General features: G+C 42.7%; 1 protein-coding gene across 1 annotated transcript in view; it reads left to right on the top strand.

Annotated features, from left to right (window-relative positions):
* Pi4ka (phosphatidylinositol 4-kinase alpha) overlaps positions 1-21,634 on the top strand; it is a 126,116-nt gene that overhangs the window by 25,871 nt on the left and 78,611 nt on the right. Inside the window, exons 5-11 of the mRNA XM_085832403.1 lie at positions 2,073-2,145; positions 3,379-3,638; positions 7,197-7,263; positions 12,508-12,656; positions 16,164-16,229; positions 19,468-19,564; positions 20,957-21,148. Of these exons, the coding sequence (XP_085688529.1) occupies positions 2,073-2,145; positions 3,379-3,638; positions 7,197-7,263; positions 12,508-12,656; positions 16,164-16,229; positions 19,468-19,564; positions 20,957-21,148 (904 nt within the window). The remainder of the gene's footprint in view (positions 1-2,072; positions 2,146-3,378; positions 3,639-7,196; positions 7,264-12,507; positions 12,657-16,163; positions 16,230-19,467; positions 19,565-20,956; positions 21,149-21,634) is intronic.

The raw sequence follows: 21,634 nt of genomic DNA, 5'->3' as shown, positions 1-21,634 counted from the left end.
CTCAACTACTTCTCTAGAACCATGTCTGCCATGCCTGCTGCCTTGATATTCATGAACTGAGTCTCTGAAACTGTAAGCCAGCCCCAATTTAATGTTTTCTCTTATAAGAGTTGCTGTGACCATGGTGTCTCTTCCCAGCAATAGTGAAGAGACATTATATGCCTGTTATATTAAGTACGATCATCTTGTCTTTAGTAATTCATTGCCCTCTCACCATTTTGAATCTTACAAAATGTAAGTGGAGGCATGTCTTCTGGGATTTTCCATTGTGGAGGATTAGGATTTACATAGTGAACCTACTGTAGCATTGCAATTTCCCTGGGCTTTCAATTCCCTTCATCAACACTAAGCCAAGGGATATCAGGCACCTCCAACTCCTTTTCAGTAGGCCATCTTGATAAATGCTTCAGCTAACCATTCAAACAAACTTTTGACTATGTTTTTTTAAAGCTGTGATCCTTCCGTATTAAACCTAGACTCTCCACTCAGAGAGCCCATATTAATAAACTCAGTCTGATCCAGTTTTATGTTCCTTCCTCCATTATCCCATACTCTGAAAATGCATTGTCATACATATTCCTTATTAGAGAAGGGAGAGATAGAGAATAGAGCATGGCAAGAGAGAATTAGAGAGTGAGAGAGTACTGTGTTCATCCAGGGCTGTCTGTGAGAGAGTAGAGAAAGCATCATGAGAATAGCAGGTTCTCAGAGAATGAGTACCTGGGGCAGGTGGTGTGCTGTGTGGCGGGGCAGGGGGCGGGACCCTTGAGCTGTAGGGAACTTAGGCCAGAAGAGGAGGTGCATGGACTTTGAAATGAACAACAGGTACTTGTGATATTGAGGGAGCCTGGAGGCTAGCGTGGGCTTTGATTTGCTGATAGGTAACCATAGGTCCCTCTGCCACAGGTAAGGTGAAATGACTCCTTTTGGCAGATGGAAACCAGTTTCATAAGTTTCTATAGAATGCTGACTTTTACTTTTATATAACCTCCAGAGACCCTCCTATGGTTCAATTATGCTCATTTCTGGATATTTGGACTGCCTGCTGGACTACCTGAGATTTACCATCTCCTAGACTTCTGCTTGAATGAATCAGCAGCTGCATTGAGCTCTGTAGTAGTGTTTATAGCCCATGTATCTTCTCATCAACCACATTTTCTCTCTCCCTTCTAGGAGCCTGCTAAGCCTTTAGTCTAGTTATAGATCTAGAGGTGGGCCCTGAGGGACATCAGCATTGTCTTGTCTGGTATCTCCTTCACTGATGGTTTAGCAGATAATGAAGGATTAATTTCCTCAGTTAAAGTCAGAAAAGGCAATAGTTCAGGGGATGAAGTGGGGGAACATCTTCTGCTGAGGGAGGAGAGACTACCTCCTCAGGTGAGAGAGACCTTTGAGAATCTGAGAGGTCAAAGCTCTCATTGAGAATCTGAAGTGTTGCTGGGCTGTGGTGGCGCACACCTTTAATCCCAGCACTTGGGAGGCAGAGGCAGGCAGATTTTTGAGTTCTAGGCCAGCCTGGTCTACAGAGTGAGTTCCAGGACAGCCAGGGCTACACAGAGAAACAAAACAAAACAAAACAAAACAAAACAAAACAAAACAAAAAAACCCAAAAAACCTGAAGTGTTTATAAAAATAAATAATGGCCCATACAAAGAAGTCTAGACTCTGATGAATGTTGGGTTATTCTGCATGAGTTCTGCATTCCTGGAATATTCTTATGTGTGTTCTGAGCCCCACACTTCCAAGTAAGATGTAGAAAATTATTCTGTTGTACAGTGGTAAGTAGACAACATAGATTTATTAAGATTATGATCCTACCGAGTAAAACTGAAAAGAGCTAAGTCCTTTCGTGAGGACCTCTCACCTGTTAGAGAAAGTGAAGGAAGAGCTGCCAAGCTAGCAGATACGAGCCCAGGAAGGCAGCACGGTCATAATCAGAAGGCCTTTGTTCCTGATGTCAGCAATAGAACAGCTATTGTGGGGGGAATGTCTAAAGCTCCTTCAAATTTTGACTGAACTTTGTAGTACCCAGTTTTGGTAACAGGTTTGTTTTGTGTCCTTGATTGTTACAGATTTTAGAGGCAATTTTGCAGGTTTTACATGCCCTTTTGGGAATGTGCCAGGCCTTGGAGATTCAAGAAAAAGGTATGATTATAAATCTTCAAGACTATGTTATTTTCAATTTTTAAGGTTTTATTTTTTTAATTATTATTTGTGTCTGTATATACCATGTGAGTGTGTGTATGTGTGTTGTGCATGTGTGCACACATATGCACATGGGTGTAAGAATAGCTAACTTTCAGGAGTCAATTCTCTCCTACCATGGGATCCAGGAATCCAACTCAGTTCATTGGATTGAATCATCTGGTTGGCCTTCAAGTCTTGTTTGTTTGTTTGTTTCTCCTTTTACTTTTCTGTATCTATTGTTTTGTTTTGTACTTTCTATATACCTGATGGGTAGAAACTTTTCTGTTGGGTTATGTTTGTTGTGTGCTGGTATACTGAGAGGCCACATGGGGTTAGTTTAAGCACAGTTCTGCTTAAAATGTCAGGTATCTTTGACCAGTGAGTCTCAGTTTTGTCACGTACGAGGGTAGCTTAGCTGACTTTTGTAGGTCAATTTCCTATTGTGTAAATAGGGCAATGAATATAATCTGTGGTGGTCACAGTACTGAAACAGATCCCAACTATTTTACCGGTTGGGATGTTCCATGCTTCCAGACCTCTCAAGGAAAGCAAGTGTGATAGAGACACAATATGACATTATAGGTTGTGGTGGTTTGAATATACTTGGCCTAGGGAGGGACACTATTAGGAAGTGTGGCCTTGTTAGAGTAGCTGTGACCTTGTTACAGTAGGTATGTCACTGTGGGGGTGGGCTGTAAGACCCTCATCCTAGCTACCTAAGGCAGTCTTCTGTTTGCCTTCGGTACAAGATGTAGAACCCTCAGCTCCTCCTACTCCATGCCTGCTTGGATGCTGTCATGTTCCCTGCCTTGATGATACTGGACTGAACCTCTGAACCTGTAGGCCAGTCCCAATTAAATGTTCTGTATAAGAGTTGCCTTGGTCATGGTGTCTGCTCACAGCAGTAAAACCCTAAGACACTAGTATTATTATCAAGGGATATTATCAAGGGATAACTAATGACATTTTAATATGGCATTACTAGTGACTTAGGGTTTTACTGCTGTGACACCAGTAATGCCATATTAAAGATGTCATTAGTTATCTCTTGAGTTAACTCTATAACTGGGGCTTCTTCTTAGCCTTCATAGTCATCACAAGTAGGTTATAAAATGTTAGCCACTGGTACAAGTTGGTACAATATAGCTGTCATTAGTGACTCCCACCTTGTATCTCTTCTTGGTCTTCTAGAGTACCTTTGCAAGTATGCAATCCCGTGCCTGATTGGGATCTCGAGATCCTTTGGACGGTACAGCAATTCAGAAGAGTCTCTGCTCTCACAGCTCTTCCCCAAAGTCTCTCCTCACTCCCTGAGAGTCCCAGAAGAGCTAGACGGTGTCCGAAGGCGCTCCTTTAATGACTTTCGCTCCATCCTGCCCAGCAACCTGCTGACTGTCTGTCAGGAGGGCACACTGAAGAGGAAGACCAGCAGTGTGTCCAGCATCTCTCAGGTGAGGTGCCTTCCCAGGGGTGAACTCAGGGAGGAGAACTTCAGTAAGCACCCATGCAAGAAAGTAACAAGTATGTATAATTTGAGCTTCTCATTAGGATTTTCTTATTATAATGAAAAGATTTGTCCTTTTTTTCTGTATTTGAGAAAGGGTCTCATCTGTAGCCCAGACTAGAACTCACTGTGTGACCTAGATGGCCTAGGCCTTGTGGTCCCCTTTCCTCACCCTCTGAGTGCTAGGATTGCAGATGTGAGCCACCACACTTGCTTAAGATTGATCCCATTTAAGTAAGCCTTTTTTGTTTTTTAAAAAAGATTTATTTATTTATTATATGTAAGTACACTGTAGCTGTCTTCAGACACCCCAGAGGAGGGCATCAGATCTCATTATGAATGGTTGTGAGCCGCCATGTGGTTGCTGGGATTTGAACTCAGGACCTTTGGAAGAGCAGTCAGTGCTCTTAACCACGGAGCCATCTCTCCAGCCCTTATTAATTTTTTAAATTGGGATAGAGGCTCCCTCTACAGTCTAGGATAGCCTCAACTGGCACAGACCCTCCTGCCTCACCCTCCTCCGAGCTTGGATTCCATGTGTGTATTAGCACACCTGGCTTTTTAATTTTTTTTTTTTAAGATTTATTTATTATTATATGTAAGTACACTGTAGCTGTCTTCAGACATTCCAGAAGAGGGCGTCAGATCTCATTACAGATGGTTGTGAGCCACCATGTCGTTGTTGGGATTTGAACTCAGGACCTTTGGAAGAGCAGTCAGTGCTCTTACTGACTGAGTCATCTCACCAGTCCCCCTGGCTTTTTAAAATTATTTATCATAGTACCAGAGATCAAGTCCCTAGGGTTGTGTGAAATACATGTGTGAAACAAGTTGATTTTCTAGAGGATCTTGGTGCATGCATGCTGGCCTCAAATGCACATTCTGCCTCTGCCTCCTAAGTTCTGAGAACATGGGAGAATGCTGCCATGCGAGGCTTCTAAGATTTGTTAATGATTTCATAGTTGTAGAATGTTTTGTTGCCCAACTTTGTTCCTGATGGTTTGTTTTTAATTTCCATTGGGGGCAAGTGTGGGGGTTGTTTGTTTGTTTGTTTGTTTGTTTTTGAGACATGTAGCCCAGGCTGGCCTCAGAGTTGCTGTGACAATGAACTTGATCCTCCTGCTTCTGTCACTCTAGTGCTAGGATTCCTTCCACATGTGCCACTTTATGCAACACTAGGGATATGCATCAGTTGGGGCTCTCCAGAGGAACAGAACTGACAGAATGGTTCTGTGTACATATTATAGAAAGGGGATTTATTGGAGTGGCTTTTGAGCTGTGGTTTTTCCAGCTAGTCCAACAGTGGCTGTTTATAAACAGAAAGTCCAAGAATCTAGTAGTTTTTCAGTGTTGCAGTTTGGCTTTCATGTATCTGTGTCTTCAGAATCCTGAAGAAGTCGGCTCTAATGCCAGTGAAGGAATGGACTCACCAGCAAGAGTGAAAGCAAGAAAGCAATGCAAAGAGCAGGTTTCTTCTATGCCCATTATATAGGTTACCAGAAGGTGTAGCCCAGATAAAAGGTGGATCCTCCCACCTTAAAGATGGGTCTTCCCATTTCAAATGATTTAATTAAGGGGGGAAAAATCCCTCATGGGTGTACCCAGCACCTTGGATTGTACTTGATTCTAGATAGTCCAGTTGACAACTTAGACCAGCCACCAGAGGACTGAGCCCAGGGCTTCCTATATAGGAAACTGGCACTTTACCAACTCAGCTGCATCCCCCAGACTTCATTCTGAGATAGCTGGTGCCAGTAAGCATGTGATTCAAGGCTCCCAGCACCCACACTACAGCTCACAACCATCCTTAACTTCGTTCCAGAGGTTTCAACCTCTTCTGGGCTCCTGAGACACTAGTCATATGTGTAGTACACTGACAGACATACATGCAGATAAAAGTAGCCATAAATATAAAGAAATTAAATGAAAATGTAGTATGTAATTGGGATCTGGGATGATAGCTGATCTGTGAGTTCTTGTTTTATAAGCATGAGGATATGAGTTCAGTCCCCAGAACTCAAGAAAAATACTGAGTGTTTGTGGTGTACACATGTAATTCTAGCACAGGGGAATCCTGTGCTGGCTGGGTAACCAGTCTAGCTTAATTGATAAGCTCCAGGCCCATGAAAGTCCTTGTCTCAAAGGAAGTGGATGGCCTTGCAGCAGATAATACCTGAGGTTGAGCCAGGTGTGGTGGTGCACGCCTTTAATCCTAGCACTCAGGAGGCAGAGGCAGGCGGATTTCTGAGTTCCAGGACAGCCTGGTCTACAGAGTTCCAGGACAGCCAGGGCTACACAGAGAAACCCTGTCTTGAAAAAACAAACAAACAAAAACAAAAACAAAAAACCCTGAGGTTGTCCTCTAGCCTCCACATATACCCATACACACAAATGTACTTGTATGAAGCATCCACATACATATATGTACATACATACCAGCAAAATATATAATCAAAGGTTAAGTGTGTTTATATTTCTTGCATATGACCTGGGTTCAGCTGCTAGTACCTACGTCAGATGACTCACTCCAATCCCAAGGAATACAATTGTCTCTTATGGCTTCCAAGAGCTCCTCTCTACACATAGTGCAACTAAACTCAGGCAGGTACACATCTACACATAGAAACAATGAGTAAATTTTTTAAAAAATTGTTTCTTTGGAAAATAAAGCACTGTATCACTGACTGAACTGGGCTTGGTAACATCTGCCTGCATTCCCAATACTCATCAAGCTACAACAGGAGAGACAGGCTTAAAGCTAGATGATGGCAAGATGCTATTTCATTTTTGAAGAAAGTATATATTGGGGCTGGGCTGAAGAGATAGCTCAGCAGTTAAGAGCACTGGCTGCCCTTGAAGAGGACCTGGGTTCAACTCGCGCTCCACGTGGCAGCTCACAGCTGTTTATCACTCCAGTTTCAGGGAGTTTGACACCCTCACACAGATACATGTTCAAGCAAAGCACCAGCACACATGAAACATAAATAAGTAAAGAAAGTGATATATACTTTGAGGAGTGAGGTGTATATATGTAAGACTCTGGGGCTCTGTAGCTAGTACTAATCTCCTCAGAGACCTCACATGCACACATGTGTGCATGTATACATGTGTGTATGACTCATGGAAAGAGGATAATACAAAGTATTAAAAAAATTAGCTCTAGCTGCGTGTGGGGCTTCACACCTGTAATCCCAACACTCCGGAAACAGAGGACAGCCTGGCTTGTATAGCAGATTCCAATCTGGCCATTGCTAGGTCGTAAGGCTTTGTCCCTCCAAAAAGGTGGGAGGAAGATTCATCTTAGCAAACAAATACAAAATACATAGTTAGACTGGTGATAGAATATATAGCAAAAAAAAAAAAATGCTGTAACAGACTTCAGCAAGGAAAGGAGGCTTGACATTGGATTTCAAGTATGCACATTAGGTTGGCAGAGAATCCTATACTGAAATGAGTGATTGAGTTCCCAGTAGCCCTTTTTGATCTGTACCTTGTGATTTTTCAGGTTAGCCCAGAACGTGGCATACCCCCTCCCAGCTCCCCTGGAGGATCTGCATTTCACTATTTTGAAGGTAGGTTTTACCTCTGTACCAGTATTGATCTGTTATCAGATAACAGGTTCACAGTGATTTCTTGTGATGTTGAGGATGCTGGGACTGACCCTCTGTTATCATGCATTTAGAGTGGTGAGCTTTTACTCCAGTTTCCATTTAATTTCTGCCCATTCACCCCTATGTGTGTGTGTGTGTGTGTGTGTGTGAGTGTGTGTGTGTGAGAGAGAAAGAAGAGAGAGAGAGAGAGAAGAGAGAGAGCATGCACACTTGTGTGTATACATATGGAGAAGAAAGGTCAGAGTTGGGGAGTTGGTTCTCTTTTTGGATCATGGAATCCAGTGATCACACTTCATTGTCAGGCTTGGATCTTTACCCACTAAGCCCTCTTGCCAAAAGTGATGTAAACTTCTGAAAGAGCATATTTCAAGGCTATTCTAAGGGAAAGAAATTTTGAAAAGGAAGAGAATAGTTATCTACTATTATGGACACTTTATGTACAGTATCTCTTGGATGTGAGAGTATTATATAACCAGTTTATGTGCGTTTAAGAACTAACGACTATAAATGAAGAAAATACCTAATAAAAAAAAAAAGAACTAATGATTAGATTTATCCAGCTCAAAGTCTCACTTAACCCAAAAAAAAAACCCCTGTATTTTCTAAACCCTAAGTCTGTTTCTCACATGCCTAGCTGTAAACATCCCTGATCTGGCAAGAGGGGCTCCTCTTGGTGACTGCTGTCCTTTAAACATATCTATTAGGTAGTTGAATGGGAAGACAAATAATGCTGTCTCTACAAGCCTGTGTTTCTCTCAGCAGATCTGCCACTTTCTCTGTGCTAACAAACTCAGGAGCAGAGGGCTGGTGTGCATAGTACCAGAAGCGTGCCTCCCTGTAAGGAGTGCAATCGCATACACTGCTTCCTGAATGTTTGCTCACATACCCCATTTCACTCTGAAGTTTTGTAAAGTCTCTCCCATTTCTGGCATCCTTCCTACAGCACCAGATACATTTTAAATTTATTTTGTGGTCCTGGGTTTGAGCCAGTGCCTGTGAGTGCTAAGCAAGTGCTCTATCACTGAGCTATATCCCCACATTTTAATTAATCTGCTTGGCATGGTGGCATGTATCTATAATGCCAGCCCTCGGGAAGCAGAGGCAGAACAGCTCTAACTCAAGTCTAGCCTGCACTGCAAAGAATGCCTTCTCTCAAAGAAGCAACAGATAATTATTCTTTAAAAGCACGGCTTGCAGTGCTATCCCTCAATGTTAATTCCAATTATTTTTTTAACCTAAGACAGGATCTTGTAGGTAGAGCAGAGTGGTCTTGAACTTGTAGTTATGTTCCTGTTTTTACCTCCCAAGTTCTGGGATTACCAGCATGTATCACCATACCCAGCTCTGTAAATCTATAAGTTCCAATTCTTAGGTTCCCTGGTTCTCTCTGTTCTGGATTTTGCCTCCTCCTGTGACCATTGTACACCAGCTCATTCATAGAGCTCTTTTCTTTCATGTCATGGTGTCTGCCTGAAAAGTGTCTGCTGCCAGGTCACAGCCTCTTTACCTACTCTCTTCGCTCCTTTAAACCTCTGTTCTCCCGTTGTTTCCTCCTCTTGTTAGTGCTCTAGCACCACAATTCCAGGTTCCATTTCAACTGCCCCACCCCCCTTCTGTTGCTGGCTGGTATTCCCTCCTTAGACCCACAGTGTGCTGCCAGTGTTATAGCACTAGATTTTGTCTGACCTGCACCCTGCTTCTGTGTTCTCTACCGAAAAGTCAAACAGGTTCCTAGGTTCTTGATAGACGGATACTGTCTTCCAGGATTTATTTTATTCACTTATTTTTGTGGTATTGGGGATTGAACCTGCATGTTCCAATAGCTTTGTTTGTTATGAAATGTAGTCTTACAGTGTAGCCCATGCTGGCTGGGAACTTGCACTCTTTCTGGCTCACCCTTTCAATTAGCTGGAATGATAGATATAAGTCACAACATTGGGCTATCTGTCATTGTTTAATATGACAATATTAGACCTGCTTATTTTCTAATCATAGTTTTCAGATAAAATGTCTTAATAATAACGTTTTAGGGGCAGGAACAATGGTTCAGTGGTTAAGAGCACACACTGCTCTTTCCAAGGACCTGAGTTTGATTTCTAGCATGCACATTAGATTATCAGAAATGCCTATAACTCCAGTTCCAGTGGGATCTGATACCTGGGACCACTATGGGCACTTGCATTCATGCACATATTTGAAATAATAAAAAATTTTAAAAATGACTTTTTGATCCATCATTTGCTTTGGGGTCTTGTGTGAATTTTTCAGAGAGGTGTAAAGTTAGCATCTGCCTTAGTCACTGTTCCTTTGCTGTGAAGAGAGACTATGACCAGGCAGTTTGTAAAAGAGAGGTAGGAGCTGGGGAGGGAGCTCAGTGATCAGAGCACTTGTTGCTCTTGCAGAGATCCTGGGTTCAATTTCCAGAACCCACATAGTAGCTCACAGCCATTTGTAATCTCGGTTTCAGGGGATCCAGAAGGCACACCTGTGGTGCACATATGTGCATGCTTGCAAAACATCCATACACATGAAACACACATCCAAACACATGAATATATACATCTATATACATAAAAAAAAACTTAAAGGAAGGAAAGGAAAGGAAGGAAGGAAAAAAGAAAAAGAAAGCACTTAATTGAGGGCTCACTTACAGTTTCGGAGATTGAGTTCATGACCATTAGGAAGATGGCAGTAAGCAGGCGGGCATTATGGTAGAACAGTAGCTGAAAGCTTACATCCTGATCTGAAAAGGTAGAAGAAGGCACAGAGAGACACAGAGAGACAGAGAGTCTGGGCCTGGTGTGGCCTTTTGAAATCTCAAAGCCAACTCACAGTGATGCATGCTTCCTAGTCATTCCCAAATAGTTCTACCAACTGGGAACCAAGCAATCAAATCTGTGAGCCTATGGGGCCATTATCATTCAAGCCAGCACAGGCCCCAAGCTGGAGCAGGACTGAAAGCCCAAAGAAGGACTCATTCAATGTTATCTTGATAAGTAGAATAAGTTTGTTATAGGTTACTTCTGAACAGTGGCAATTAAAGACAGCTGCATTTTCCTCTCCTCCTAAGTTCCTATCTTTAAATATCTGTAACTTCACAGCCAAACTGATGCAAGCCTGAGTTTAGAACACTACCTAGTGTTGAAATAATAGAAACGATTCAAAATAAGACATGAATTAGAGCCAGATCCGAGAAAAGTTATGTTTTTAGGTTACCCCATCCTTACTATATCAGTGATTCTGCTGGTCCTGGCAAATGCTTGTTACTATGGGAGGGATGCTTTGTTTTGCTGTTGTCTGGCACATAGAACAACTAAATAGTTCCTAAGGCTAGGACCTAGGGGATTATCTTGCTATGTTTATTAATACACTGGTAATAGGTGCTCACTTTATTTTGAAAATTTCCTCTTTTATTTTTCTTTGTTGACTTCTTTTTAAATTTTTCTTTATTTTAGGGTTTCATTCTGTAACTCAGGGTGGTGTAGACAGGCATCCCTCCTACCTCTGCCTTCAAGTGTTGTGAATATACATATATACACATGTGTGTGTGTTTGTGTGTGTGTTTGTGTGTGGTATGTGTGTGTGTGTGTGTGTATACATAATATATAATTTTATTTTTTAGATAAGGTCTTGCTGTGTTGCCCAGGCTGTCCTGGAGACTGCTGTGTGGTACAGGCTGACCTCAAACTCTGAATCCTTCTGCCTTAGCCTCTCCAGTTTTGGGATTTAAAGGTGTGTTCCACCACTCAACTTGTGGCTTCCATCTTCAGCACGTTGTAAGTGACAGCTGAGTGGTGTTATGTATGTTCTTAATGCTGTGCACCCATCCACATCAGGACTTTTATAAAACTGAAAGGCTCCATTTCCTCCTACCTAGTTCTTGGCGACCCATTTTTCTGTCTTTGATACGAGCTCTCTAAGAGTTCTGTAGAAGTCAGCTCATGCAGGACTTGCCTTTTTGCGGATGGTTTGCATGATTATTCCAATTTTGCAACTTACAATTACATTTTTATACTAATTTTGTTAGCAAAACATCTTTGGGAACCCTGTGGACCTTAAACTTTCTTATTTCTCAGCTTTGAAAAGGTATAATTCTACCCTCTTTTATCCCATCCAGATTAAGTTTTATTGTCTGGATTTTAAAAAAATAGTATCATATCTGAGTTTTTGATTTGAGGCACCTTGCCCCTCCAGGATTGGTGGTCTGGCCTTTATTTCTCAATTCCAAAACAGGGCAAGAAGATGGTAGGATGGTTCAGTGGATAAGAGCACACGCTGTTCTGTAGAGGTCATGAATTCAGTTCTCATCATCCTACTGGTGGTGACTTACAGCCACCTGTAACTAGCTCTAAGGGATCAAATGCTCTCTTCTGCCTCCTTAGGCACCTATGCCCATGCCCAATGCATGGGGACATGTACATGCAGATCTATAAAAATACAAGTACGAGGAAAGCTCTTGACATCCCGTTTCATCCTGATGTGACCCAGCAGCCTCCAGTGCCCTACTTTCACCACTCTGAAGGACTACACCCTCCTGTAGTCCTGTACACCCTACAGGAGCCGCCTGTCTTAGTCAGGGTTTCTATTCCTGCACAAACATCATGACCAAGAAGCAAGTTGGGGAGGAAAGGGTTTATTCGGCTTACACTTCCATACTGCTGTTCATCACCAAAGGAAGTCAGGACTGAAACTCAAGCAGGTCAGGAAGCAGGAGCTGATGCAGAGGCCATGGAGGGATGTTCTTTACTGGCTTGCTTCCCCTGGCTTGCTCAGCCTGCTCTCTTACAGAACCAAGACTACCAGCCCAGAGATGGTCCCACCCACAAGGGGCCTTTCCCCCTTGATCACTAATTGAGAAAATACCTTACAGTTGGATCTCATGGAGGCATTTCCTCAACTGAAGCTCCTTTCTCTGTGATAGCTCCGGCTGTGTCAAGTTGACACAAAACTAGCCAGTACACCGCCGTAAGCCCTTCCTCCCTCACAACCAAAGAGTGCTATGGGAGCACTCCTGTAATCACACTCCTGTAATCTCCCAATGCTTGAATGGACGAAGCAAGAGAATTGCTGTGAGTTCAGAGAATCCTAGGATAAAAAGGAATATTAGTATCAACAAAAACAAAATATATACACCTATGCTGGTTCTCAGTAATTACTTGAGTCAGCCATGTCTTTCAATGTCTTATTTTGTTTTTCTCCTGACAGCTTCTTGCCTACCTGATGGGACTGCCTTGGAGCCTGAGTACTACTTCTCTACCATCAGCTCCAGTTTTTCTGTCTCTCCCCTGTTCAATGGCATTACCTACAAGGAGTTCTGTATTCCACTGGAAATGCTCCGGGAACTCTTAAACTTGGTGAGCAACCTCTGTTGGTTAAATAAATCAAAGGAAAACCAATCAACGGAAGACTTTTGCTTCTGTTGTTGCTTGTTTGTTTTTTGTGAGCTGTGTAGCCCTGGCTGACCTTGAATTTACAATCCTCCTGTGTGTGTACCTCCCAAGGGCTAAGGTGGCCATGTATCACTATGCCTGGTTGACATTATTGCATGGGAATTGAATCTAGAACCTAACATTGAGCTATATTTTTAACCTTAAAAAACAAAACATAACAAAAACTAGGCAGCCCGTGGATGGGTGGCAGTGTCGGCCCAGTCTTCCATGCAGATGTGGTCACTTGGCAGAGGTTGAGTGAGGAGGAGTCCCTTGGTCAAAATTTGCACAGCCTCAGGACTGGTGCTCTGTTAAGTCTCTTTAAAAACACACAGGACCTTAGAATGAGAAAAATGATGGTTAAAGTGCAGTCATAGAATCAATCAATTCTAAATTGAAATTTCACATTAGTCACCACTTAACCTACTATTAGTCTTTCCATTGGTCTTAGAAAAATTTAAGTTTAGTGTACAAAACATATTATTACATTAATAGACAACTTGCAAACAGTTTTGATGACAGATACAAGAAAAATATGTGTACTTTTCCAACAGTCCCAAGCTTATTAATAAAGATCTGTTCACAACCATCTCATCCGAATAATAAAAGAATTCTTTTTTTTTTTTAAGATTTATTTATTTATTATATGTAAGTACACTGTAGCTGTCTTCAGACACTCCAGAAGAGGGCGCCAGATCTCATTACGGATGGTTGTGAGCCACCATGTGGTTGCTGGGATTTGAACTTTGGACCTTCGGAAGAGCAGTCGGGTGCTCTTACCCACTGAGCCATCTCACCAGCCCCCAAGAATTCTTTTTTTGTTTGTTTGTTTTTGTTTTTTTGAGACAGGTTTTTTTCTGTGTAGCCCTGGCTGTCCTGGAACTCACTTTGTAGACCAGGCTGGCCTCGAACTCAGAAATCCACCTGCCTCTGCCTCCCAAGTGCTGGGATTAAAGTCGTGCACTACCACCACCCGGCTAATTGGCCCGGCTCTGTTGCCCAGGCCAAACTCAAATTTCTGAGCTGAAGAGATCCTTACATCTTATTTTTCTGTACCCTTTTTATGCCTAGAAATATCAAAATTGTATATTACTATAACAAAAAAAATAAAATGATGATGTATTCATTTAACCTAAAAACAAAAACCAAACCAAACAAACAAAAACATACTTTTACTATTGAAGCAGAGTCATAGACATTTTACCCAGGCAGGCTTTGAACTTCAGATCTTCCTGTTTCAGCCTCCCAAGTAACTAGGATTACAGATTTGTGCCCCCAGGCCCAGCAGAAGCGTCTAATTCTTTTCTTTCCTTTTTTAACAAGAAAGGCTTGGAATATATGTTGAATATCTCTTATCCAGAATACTTGGTATGAGAAATATTTAGGATTTGGGGTCATTTGCAGATTTTTAAATTTTGCATATGCATGATTTCATCTTAGAATGAAACCTAAGTTTCATGAAATTCTTTTGTTCTTCATATCCGTGCTCCTTCTACACATAGAAGGTTATTTTAGAGTTTTCTTTTCTTTTCTTTGAAATAGACTTGCTCTGTTGCCCAGGCCAAACTCAAATTTCTGAGCTCAAGAGATCCTTACATCATGGCTTTTGGAATATCTGGGACCACATGCCTTGCTTATGCAATGCCTTGAATGATTTTGTCAGATGTGGAATTTACCACTCGGGGCAACATATTGATATAAAAATAGTTTGGATTTAGGAACATTTAGGATTTCAGATTTTTGGCATGGGTTACTCAGTCTGTACCATTATTTACAGGTAAGTAGATTTAATGAACTGGCAAGTTACTGAAGGAAGCAGAGTAAAATTCCTTCCCTAAGGGAACTGTCAAGCAGTGTCTGCCCCTCCTCCCCAGGTCCTAAGGACACACTGAAGCAGAATTTTGACAAAGTCCACGCTAGGAACCAATGACTTTACTGGGTGTCCCTACAGAGCCTAGGTGAGGGGTTAGGGGATACAAACAGGGTTGTGAACATCCCGCCTCCCAACCCACCACATCTGGAAGGCCTTAGCCAAGACCAGTGAGGGCTCCCCGCTCCCAGGCTTTCCCAGTCTCTATATTCTCTAGCCCTTTGCCTAGACCATGTACAGCATTGCTATGTGGGAAGAGCAGCAAGGACTCTAGAGAATCAGTGCCCTACTCCAAGCCTATGGGAGTAGTTGGGAACCATTGGCAGATTCATCTCGGATGGGCTTTTGTGGGGAAGGCACAGCTGTACTTCATTCAGCACGATGTCTTGGAACGTGTTTACTCAACACATTCTGTAGTGTTTTTCATTTAATCCTTAACTGAGTATATAGGAGAGGTGTCCTACATTTCCATTAAGAAGAGACACAAGTTGAGTACATCAAGAATATGCAGATCCAGAGCAGGGTCAGGCTCAGTCCAAGCACTTAGACATCATTAAACAGTGCTTTTCCTTGCTGTGTTAATATAAAACCCAAGCTTTTCTAACTTGAGTTTCTTTGGGTAGCCTCTGAGGTGACACTTTCAGTGCCATTGTTTGCATGGGTCTTTAGCAGGAAGATTGCAGTGAGGTTGAGGCCAACTGGGGATACAGAGTGAGACCCTGTCTCAAAAGCAAAAAGTAAAATGAGGTTGGATGTGATGGTGCATACCATTGATCTCAGCAGGTAGAGGCAGGAGAATTTCTGTAAGTTTGAGACTAGTCAGAGATACATAGTAAGACCCTGTTTCAGAAAGAGAGAAGCACACAAACACAGAGAGAGAGACAGACAGAAACAAACAGCCAAGGCTACACAAAGAAACCCTGTCTTCAAAAATCAAAAAAAGGGAAAAAAATAAAAGAATCTAACATTGGCAACTTTGAGGGGGTTGGTCAGTCACTTCCTTTATTTTTATTGTCATTCATTAAGAAAAGTCCCAAATGGTGTATGATATCTTGTGCAGATGTGTGGCCATTGTTCAATTGGTATGTCATTGAGATGCTTCCTGTCATTTATCACTACATATTTATTGGGTTCTTTCTCTTTATTTTTGTTTTAAATTTATATTTATTGTGTGTGTGTGAATAGTTTAGCTACATATATGTATGTGCTCCTTGTGTGTGACTGGTACCCATGAAAGTCAGAAGATGACATTAGCTCCCTCAAACTAGAGTTATAGACAGTTGGGAGTCAGCATGTGGTGCTGTGAACAAAACCTGGATCCTCCTCTGCAGACAAGAGCTACAACTGCTCTGAACCTGAACCACTAAACCGTCTTTCCAGCCCCTGGCTTTTTTCTTGGCACCCAGCATCTTGGGCATGCTAAGCATGTTCCTTACTGTTGAGCCACAGCTCAGCTTTATTATGGGTTTGATCTGTCAGCATCTTTGTCCCTGGGCAGAAGAAGCTAGCATTTTAGTCGTCTTTGTGCAAGTTGCTTCATGAGGTTTTTGTTTCTCTAACAGGTGAAGAAGATTGTTGAGGAGCCTGTTCTCAAATCCTTAGATGCCATTGTAGCCAGCGTGATGGAGGTACACACCTTCTGAGGACATTACCCTGGAAGTAGCCCGACTGACATCTGCAAAGAGAAAGCACGAGTTGGTCACGTGAGGGTTAGAGTGGAGGGTAGTTTGTAGTGAGTGCTTAGTTTATTTTAACCTTAGTTCCAGCACACCCGCTACTTGACTCCCTATGCCTGACTCTTTGAATTACATCACCACACAGTGCCTCTGACTGCTGGTCCGTGTTTCCACTCCACAACTGAGAAACATGAAACATGAAACATGAAACATGAAAGCTGACTGACGTGCAGGGTCACACCGCCAGGAAGCTTGGAGTCAGGCTGGGGCTGGGTTTTATCACTTACAGGGACGTGCAAACCCTGACTTTTTAAGTGCATGAGGTACATATCTGAGGGACTTTTAAAAAATGTTCTTGGAGCTAAGGCCTACAGATGTAATTATAAAACCACCTCTGAGTTCTGGGAAGTTTCAAAGTCTCAGTGGACATGAGTCAGAGTGGAATGATGGTGCTCAGTCTGTCTCTGACGCTGTGTGTGTGTGCGCACATATGCTCGAGCACTTTTGCTCTAGTCCCAGGTTCCTCACTTAACCGGGCATGTCCCTTCTCTTGTGATTGTGACATAACAGACTGGGAACCCCACTTCAGGCTAAGCATGAAGTAGAAGGCGAGCCCCATGGTCTTCAGTAACTTTGAACTGTTCCTCTTCTCTGCACTTGCCATCAGCAGACTTTGATGTTAGTGTTTGTGAGGGACACAGTTGTGTCCCTGATGTTGTGTTCCTGAGGGACACAGTTCCCATAATTCCAAGTTACAGTCTGGTGCTTTTCTACTGATCTTCAGACTTCAGTGTGAGCTGCCATGTGGATTCTGGGAATTAAGCCTGGTCCTCTAGAGTAGCAATCAGTATCAACCACCGAGTCATCTCTCCAACCCCAGTTCTTTTATCAGTATACAGTCAGACATGGCTGAGGGCATGCCAGGAAGCTGAGGCGTGAAAACCAGGCAGGCTAACGACTAGCACAGTGATTCTCAACCTTCCTGATGCTGCCACCCTTTGAAACAGTTCCTCAGGTTGTGGTGACCCCCAAACATAAATTATTTTCATTGCTACCTCATAACTGTAATTTTGCTACTGTTACGAATCGTAAAGTAAATATCTGCTCTGAAGGATACCTGACTTGTGACCTTCAAAGGGATCATGACCCACAAATTGAGAACCACTGATCTAGAGACTTATTTGGTTTACATACGAACTGTATGGGTCCTAATGAAGAACTGTGGCTTTCTGGAGATCGCCTTTAGGGCTTATCTTTTTTCAATGTGTGAATGTTTTAACTGCATGTATGTTCGAGTACCGCATTTACATGCCTGGTGCCCATGGAAGCCAGGAGAAGGCATTGGATCCCCTGGAACTGGAATTACAGACAGTTGTGATTTGCCATGAAGGTGCTAGGAATTGAACCCAGATCTTGTAAAAAAGCAATAAGCAATGTTAACTGTAGACCATCTCTTTAGCCCAATAGGGCTTGCTCTAATAGAGGAACATTGGTACTATGGCATCCTAGCACCCTGTCTCCCCGTAAGTGACATGTAGTACCAGTCTGTTCTCAGGGCAGGCTTATAAAGTAAAACACACACACACAACAAGCTCATATACAGGTCCAAGAAGTGTTGCCCAGTGGTCAGGTCTAACTTAAGCCATTTTAGACATAACAGTTCATATTATCCTACACAAAGCTTTGTAGAATTTCTTTCTTTTTTTTTTTTTTTAAAGATTTATTTTATTATATATAAGTACACTGTAGCTGTGTCTTCAGACACTCCAGAAGAGGGTGCCAGATCTCGTTGTGGATGGTTGTGAGCCACCATATGGTTGCTGGGATTTGAACTCTGGACCTTCGGAAGAGCAGTCGGGTGCTCTTACCCACTGAGCCATCTCACCAGCCCCTAGAATTTCTTAAGATTAACAAACCTCATGTAGAGCATACAGAACATAACACGTTATGTGATCTGTATGACAGTACTCTGAGATGAGTTATTTTTCTGTGTCAATGACTGGCAAGCATATTACAGCAACAGTATGGAATAGCTGGCAGGCATGGAACTAAATGGCTCCAGCTATGCTGGGTTGGGGGCGGGGAGGGGCAGAACTCAACATTGAGGACTGTATCGTAACTCATTAGGCTTTGTCTTGAGGGCTCTTCCTTTACCAGTACTACAATTAGATTGGTAAAGAATGATTCAAAATTAATTTTTTTTTAAAGATTTATTTATTTATTATATGTAAGTACACTGTAGCTGTCTTCAGACACTCCAGAAGAGGGCGCCAGATCTCGTTACAGATGGTTGTGAGCCACCATGTGGTTGCTGGGATTTGAACTCCTGACCTTCGGAAGAGCAGTCGGGTGCTCTTACCCACTGAGCCATCTCACCAGCCCCCTCAAAATTAATTTTAATTATAAAATGTAGGCTAAATCTGGGAGTACCCTGGCTGTAGTATCTTTCTACATAGATTGTGGGTAGTGGTAGGTTCCCTCTGGTCTGGTGACTCCATGCTTTTCTGTCTGTCTGTCTGTCTGTCTGTCTGTCTCTCTCTCTCTCTCTCTCTGATTTATTTATTTATTTTATGTCTGTGAGTACACTAGCTATACAGATGTTTGTGAGCCTTCATGTGGTTGTTGGGAATTGAATTTAGGACCTCTGCTCGCTCCGGTCAACTCCGCTCACTCAGTCCCTGCTTGCTCCAGCCCAAAGATTTATTTATTATTATACATAAGTGCACTGTAGCTGACTTCAGACCAGAAGAGGGTGTTGGATCTCATTTCGGGTGGTTGTGAGCCACCATGTGGTTGCTGGGATTTGAACTTAGAACCTTTGAAAGAACAGTCAGTGCTCTTACCCGTTGAGCCATCTCTTCAGACTGCTCATGCTTGTCTTTCATTTCCTTCATTTCCCATGTCAGGCCAAAGACAGTGAATAGTTAGTTGGTGGGTTTTTGTTGATGTTTTTATGGTTCTGTGTAGCTCCTGCCTACAGACACCAGGGTAGTGCATGGGCCTGTATACTTCTGCCTTTTACTGAAGGGGATGAAGAGAGTAATTAAAATGTATGTGTATGAGTCATAGTAAGTAGGTGCTCAGTTCAGATCGAAAAGATTCAATACAGCTGCTATTGGCCTCTATGTGCAGGACCAAGGGCAGATCAAAGAGTTTCTGGTCTGTGGCCATGTGCCTCTTTCCCCTGCAGGCCAATCCCAGTGCTGATCTGTACTATACAACCTTCAGTGATCCCCTCTACCTGACCATGTTCAAGATGCTTCGAGATACTCTGTACTACATGAAAGGTAAGGGTTGGTGGATATGGGTGTGAGCAGAGGATGGGTCCCTGGCCATTCTTACAGGCTGGTACTTGATGTGTGTTGATGCCAATTTAAAAATCATGTGTGAAAGCCAGCTGTGGCTGACGTGGCTTATGAACCTAGCTCCCTGGAATGATGGGCTGAGCCCAGGAGTTTGAGGCCAGCCTGGGCTACATAGCAAGAGCCCTTCATCTCAAAAAATAAAAGACCACATGTGAGCAACACGATCACATGACTGAATTTAGAAGGGATAAGGAAATTGTTTTAAAAGTCTGTCCCTGATGTTAATACTGGCAGTGTTGGCTGAGAGTCGGTTTATTTCCTAATGTCTTACTACACACCTTGTACCATTGTCCTGTACATGTAGTTTCATATAATTGAATTTAGATATTCTAGGAAAAAAAGTATTTGCTTTGTGGCTTTAACTCAGAGTCAATATATCTTAATAATTTTTCATGTACACTCAAAAATTATCATTTCCCCCCAATTTCTCATATGATTTTCCCGTGCTGTTTCTTTGTAGAATTAAATGTTCCTCTTAAATATGTTTTGATGACTACATAGTATTCCAAGATATAGATACACTATAATTTAGTTAACTAGTTCTAATCTAAAGAAGTAAGAGTGCCGCTGAGAAACAGTCTTTAGGGACCTCATCAGCAGAGGTTTGGCTTTACTGAGGAGTCACTCAGCGATAGCCGGCCCAGCTGATGTCCTACGTCCTCAACATCGGCTAGTCGTTAGTAGTCTGAATGATGCTTATCACAGGGGCTCAAAAGTGTTCAAGCCTAAGGATGGACATTTGGAAAGTCTCTAATCTTTGAATACTCCAAAGACCCTTGGAAATAGCTTCTATTTGCAACTAGCCAACTGTTCTTCTGTTGTCTTATAACTGGTCACTATTAGACAAATATATCATTAAGCATTTCCTGTTGTCAACTGAGTGATCCCATTTGATGATACCTACCCTTCCAAGTATTTCATATGTTTGCAGTTCAGTTTTCAACTGCTTAAAAGACAGTGCTGTAGGCCTAGGGTATAGCTCAGTGGTAGAGCACTGGCTATAAGTGTGGGCACCTGGATTGCTCTCTAGCACCACCAAAACCAAAGCATAACAACCCAAAAGCCTCGGTCTGACTTACCAGAAGAACGCTTTTCCTCTGACCAACGAAGTGTGTGCTTTTGGGGAACTATGACATAGCCTGTTCATGCTTGGCCCCCCAGGCATTCTTAGACCCACAGCTTCAGAGCCAGCTTCAGAGGTCTTTGTTTTTGTTGAGAGGGAACATCCTTCGCATGGACACCTGCTGCCTGTGTTGTACAGCTATTTCCATCTGTGACTGTCCCCCACTCCATCCCAAACTTTCTTTCCCACAGATCTGCCCACTTCCTTTGTGAAAGAGATCCATGATTTTGTGTTGGAGCAGTTCAACATGAGCCAAGGGGAGCTCCAAAAGATTCTGCATGACGCAGATAGGATCCACAGTGAGATGAGCCCACTCAAACTGCGCTGCCAAGCGAACGCTGCCTGCGTGGACCTCATGGTGTGGGCTGTGAAGGATGAGCAGGGTGAGTCCAAACTACCTCCCTGCATCCTGTGTCCTAGGCCTACCCAAGGATCTTTCTATGTCTTCCCAAAGTAACTTCTAGAACTCTTGGCCCAGGCATTTGCTGTTCTTTCCTGCAATGTGAGACAGTGGACCTTCCTTCCAAAGGGAAAGCCCAAGGGCGTGGAGCCTGTGCATTCTTTCTGCTATCTTTTGATGGTGCTTTAGAATTTGCTCTGGAGAGGTGGAAGTTCATAACTGTAGGGTGAGAGACTGGTCCGGTGGGTGAGAGAGTCTGGGAAACATTTTTGCAGAGCTGAACACTGAGACAAAATGAGTCCCAGGCAGCAGAGAAGATACAGTAGGAACACATTATAGAGGTGCCTGCTTCGGAACTCCCGGTGCTGCCTGTCACTGTTAAAACCTGAAACAGGCATTTCTGTGGTACTCAACTAAGTCCTTTGATTAGTCAATAAAAGCATATTTTCTGAAAGTTGGGCTTTGGTGA

The sequence above is a fragment of the Mus caroli genome, unplaced genomic scaffold, assembly GCF_978045245.1.
Source record: "Mus caroli unplaced genomic scaffold, Mus_caroli_1 scaffold_17, whole genome shotgun sequence".
Classification (NCBI taxonomy): domain Eukaryota; kingdom Metazoa; phylum Chordata; class Mammalia; order Rodentia; family Muridae; genus Mus; species Mus caroli.
Note: the sequence above shows the minus strand (reverse complement) of the source record. Positions and strands in the feature narration are given on the sequence as shown.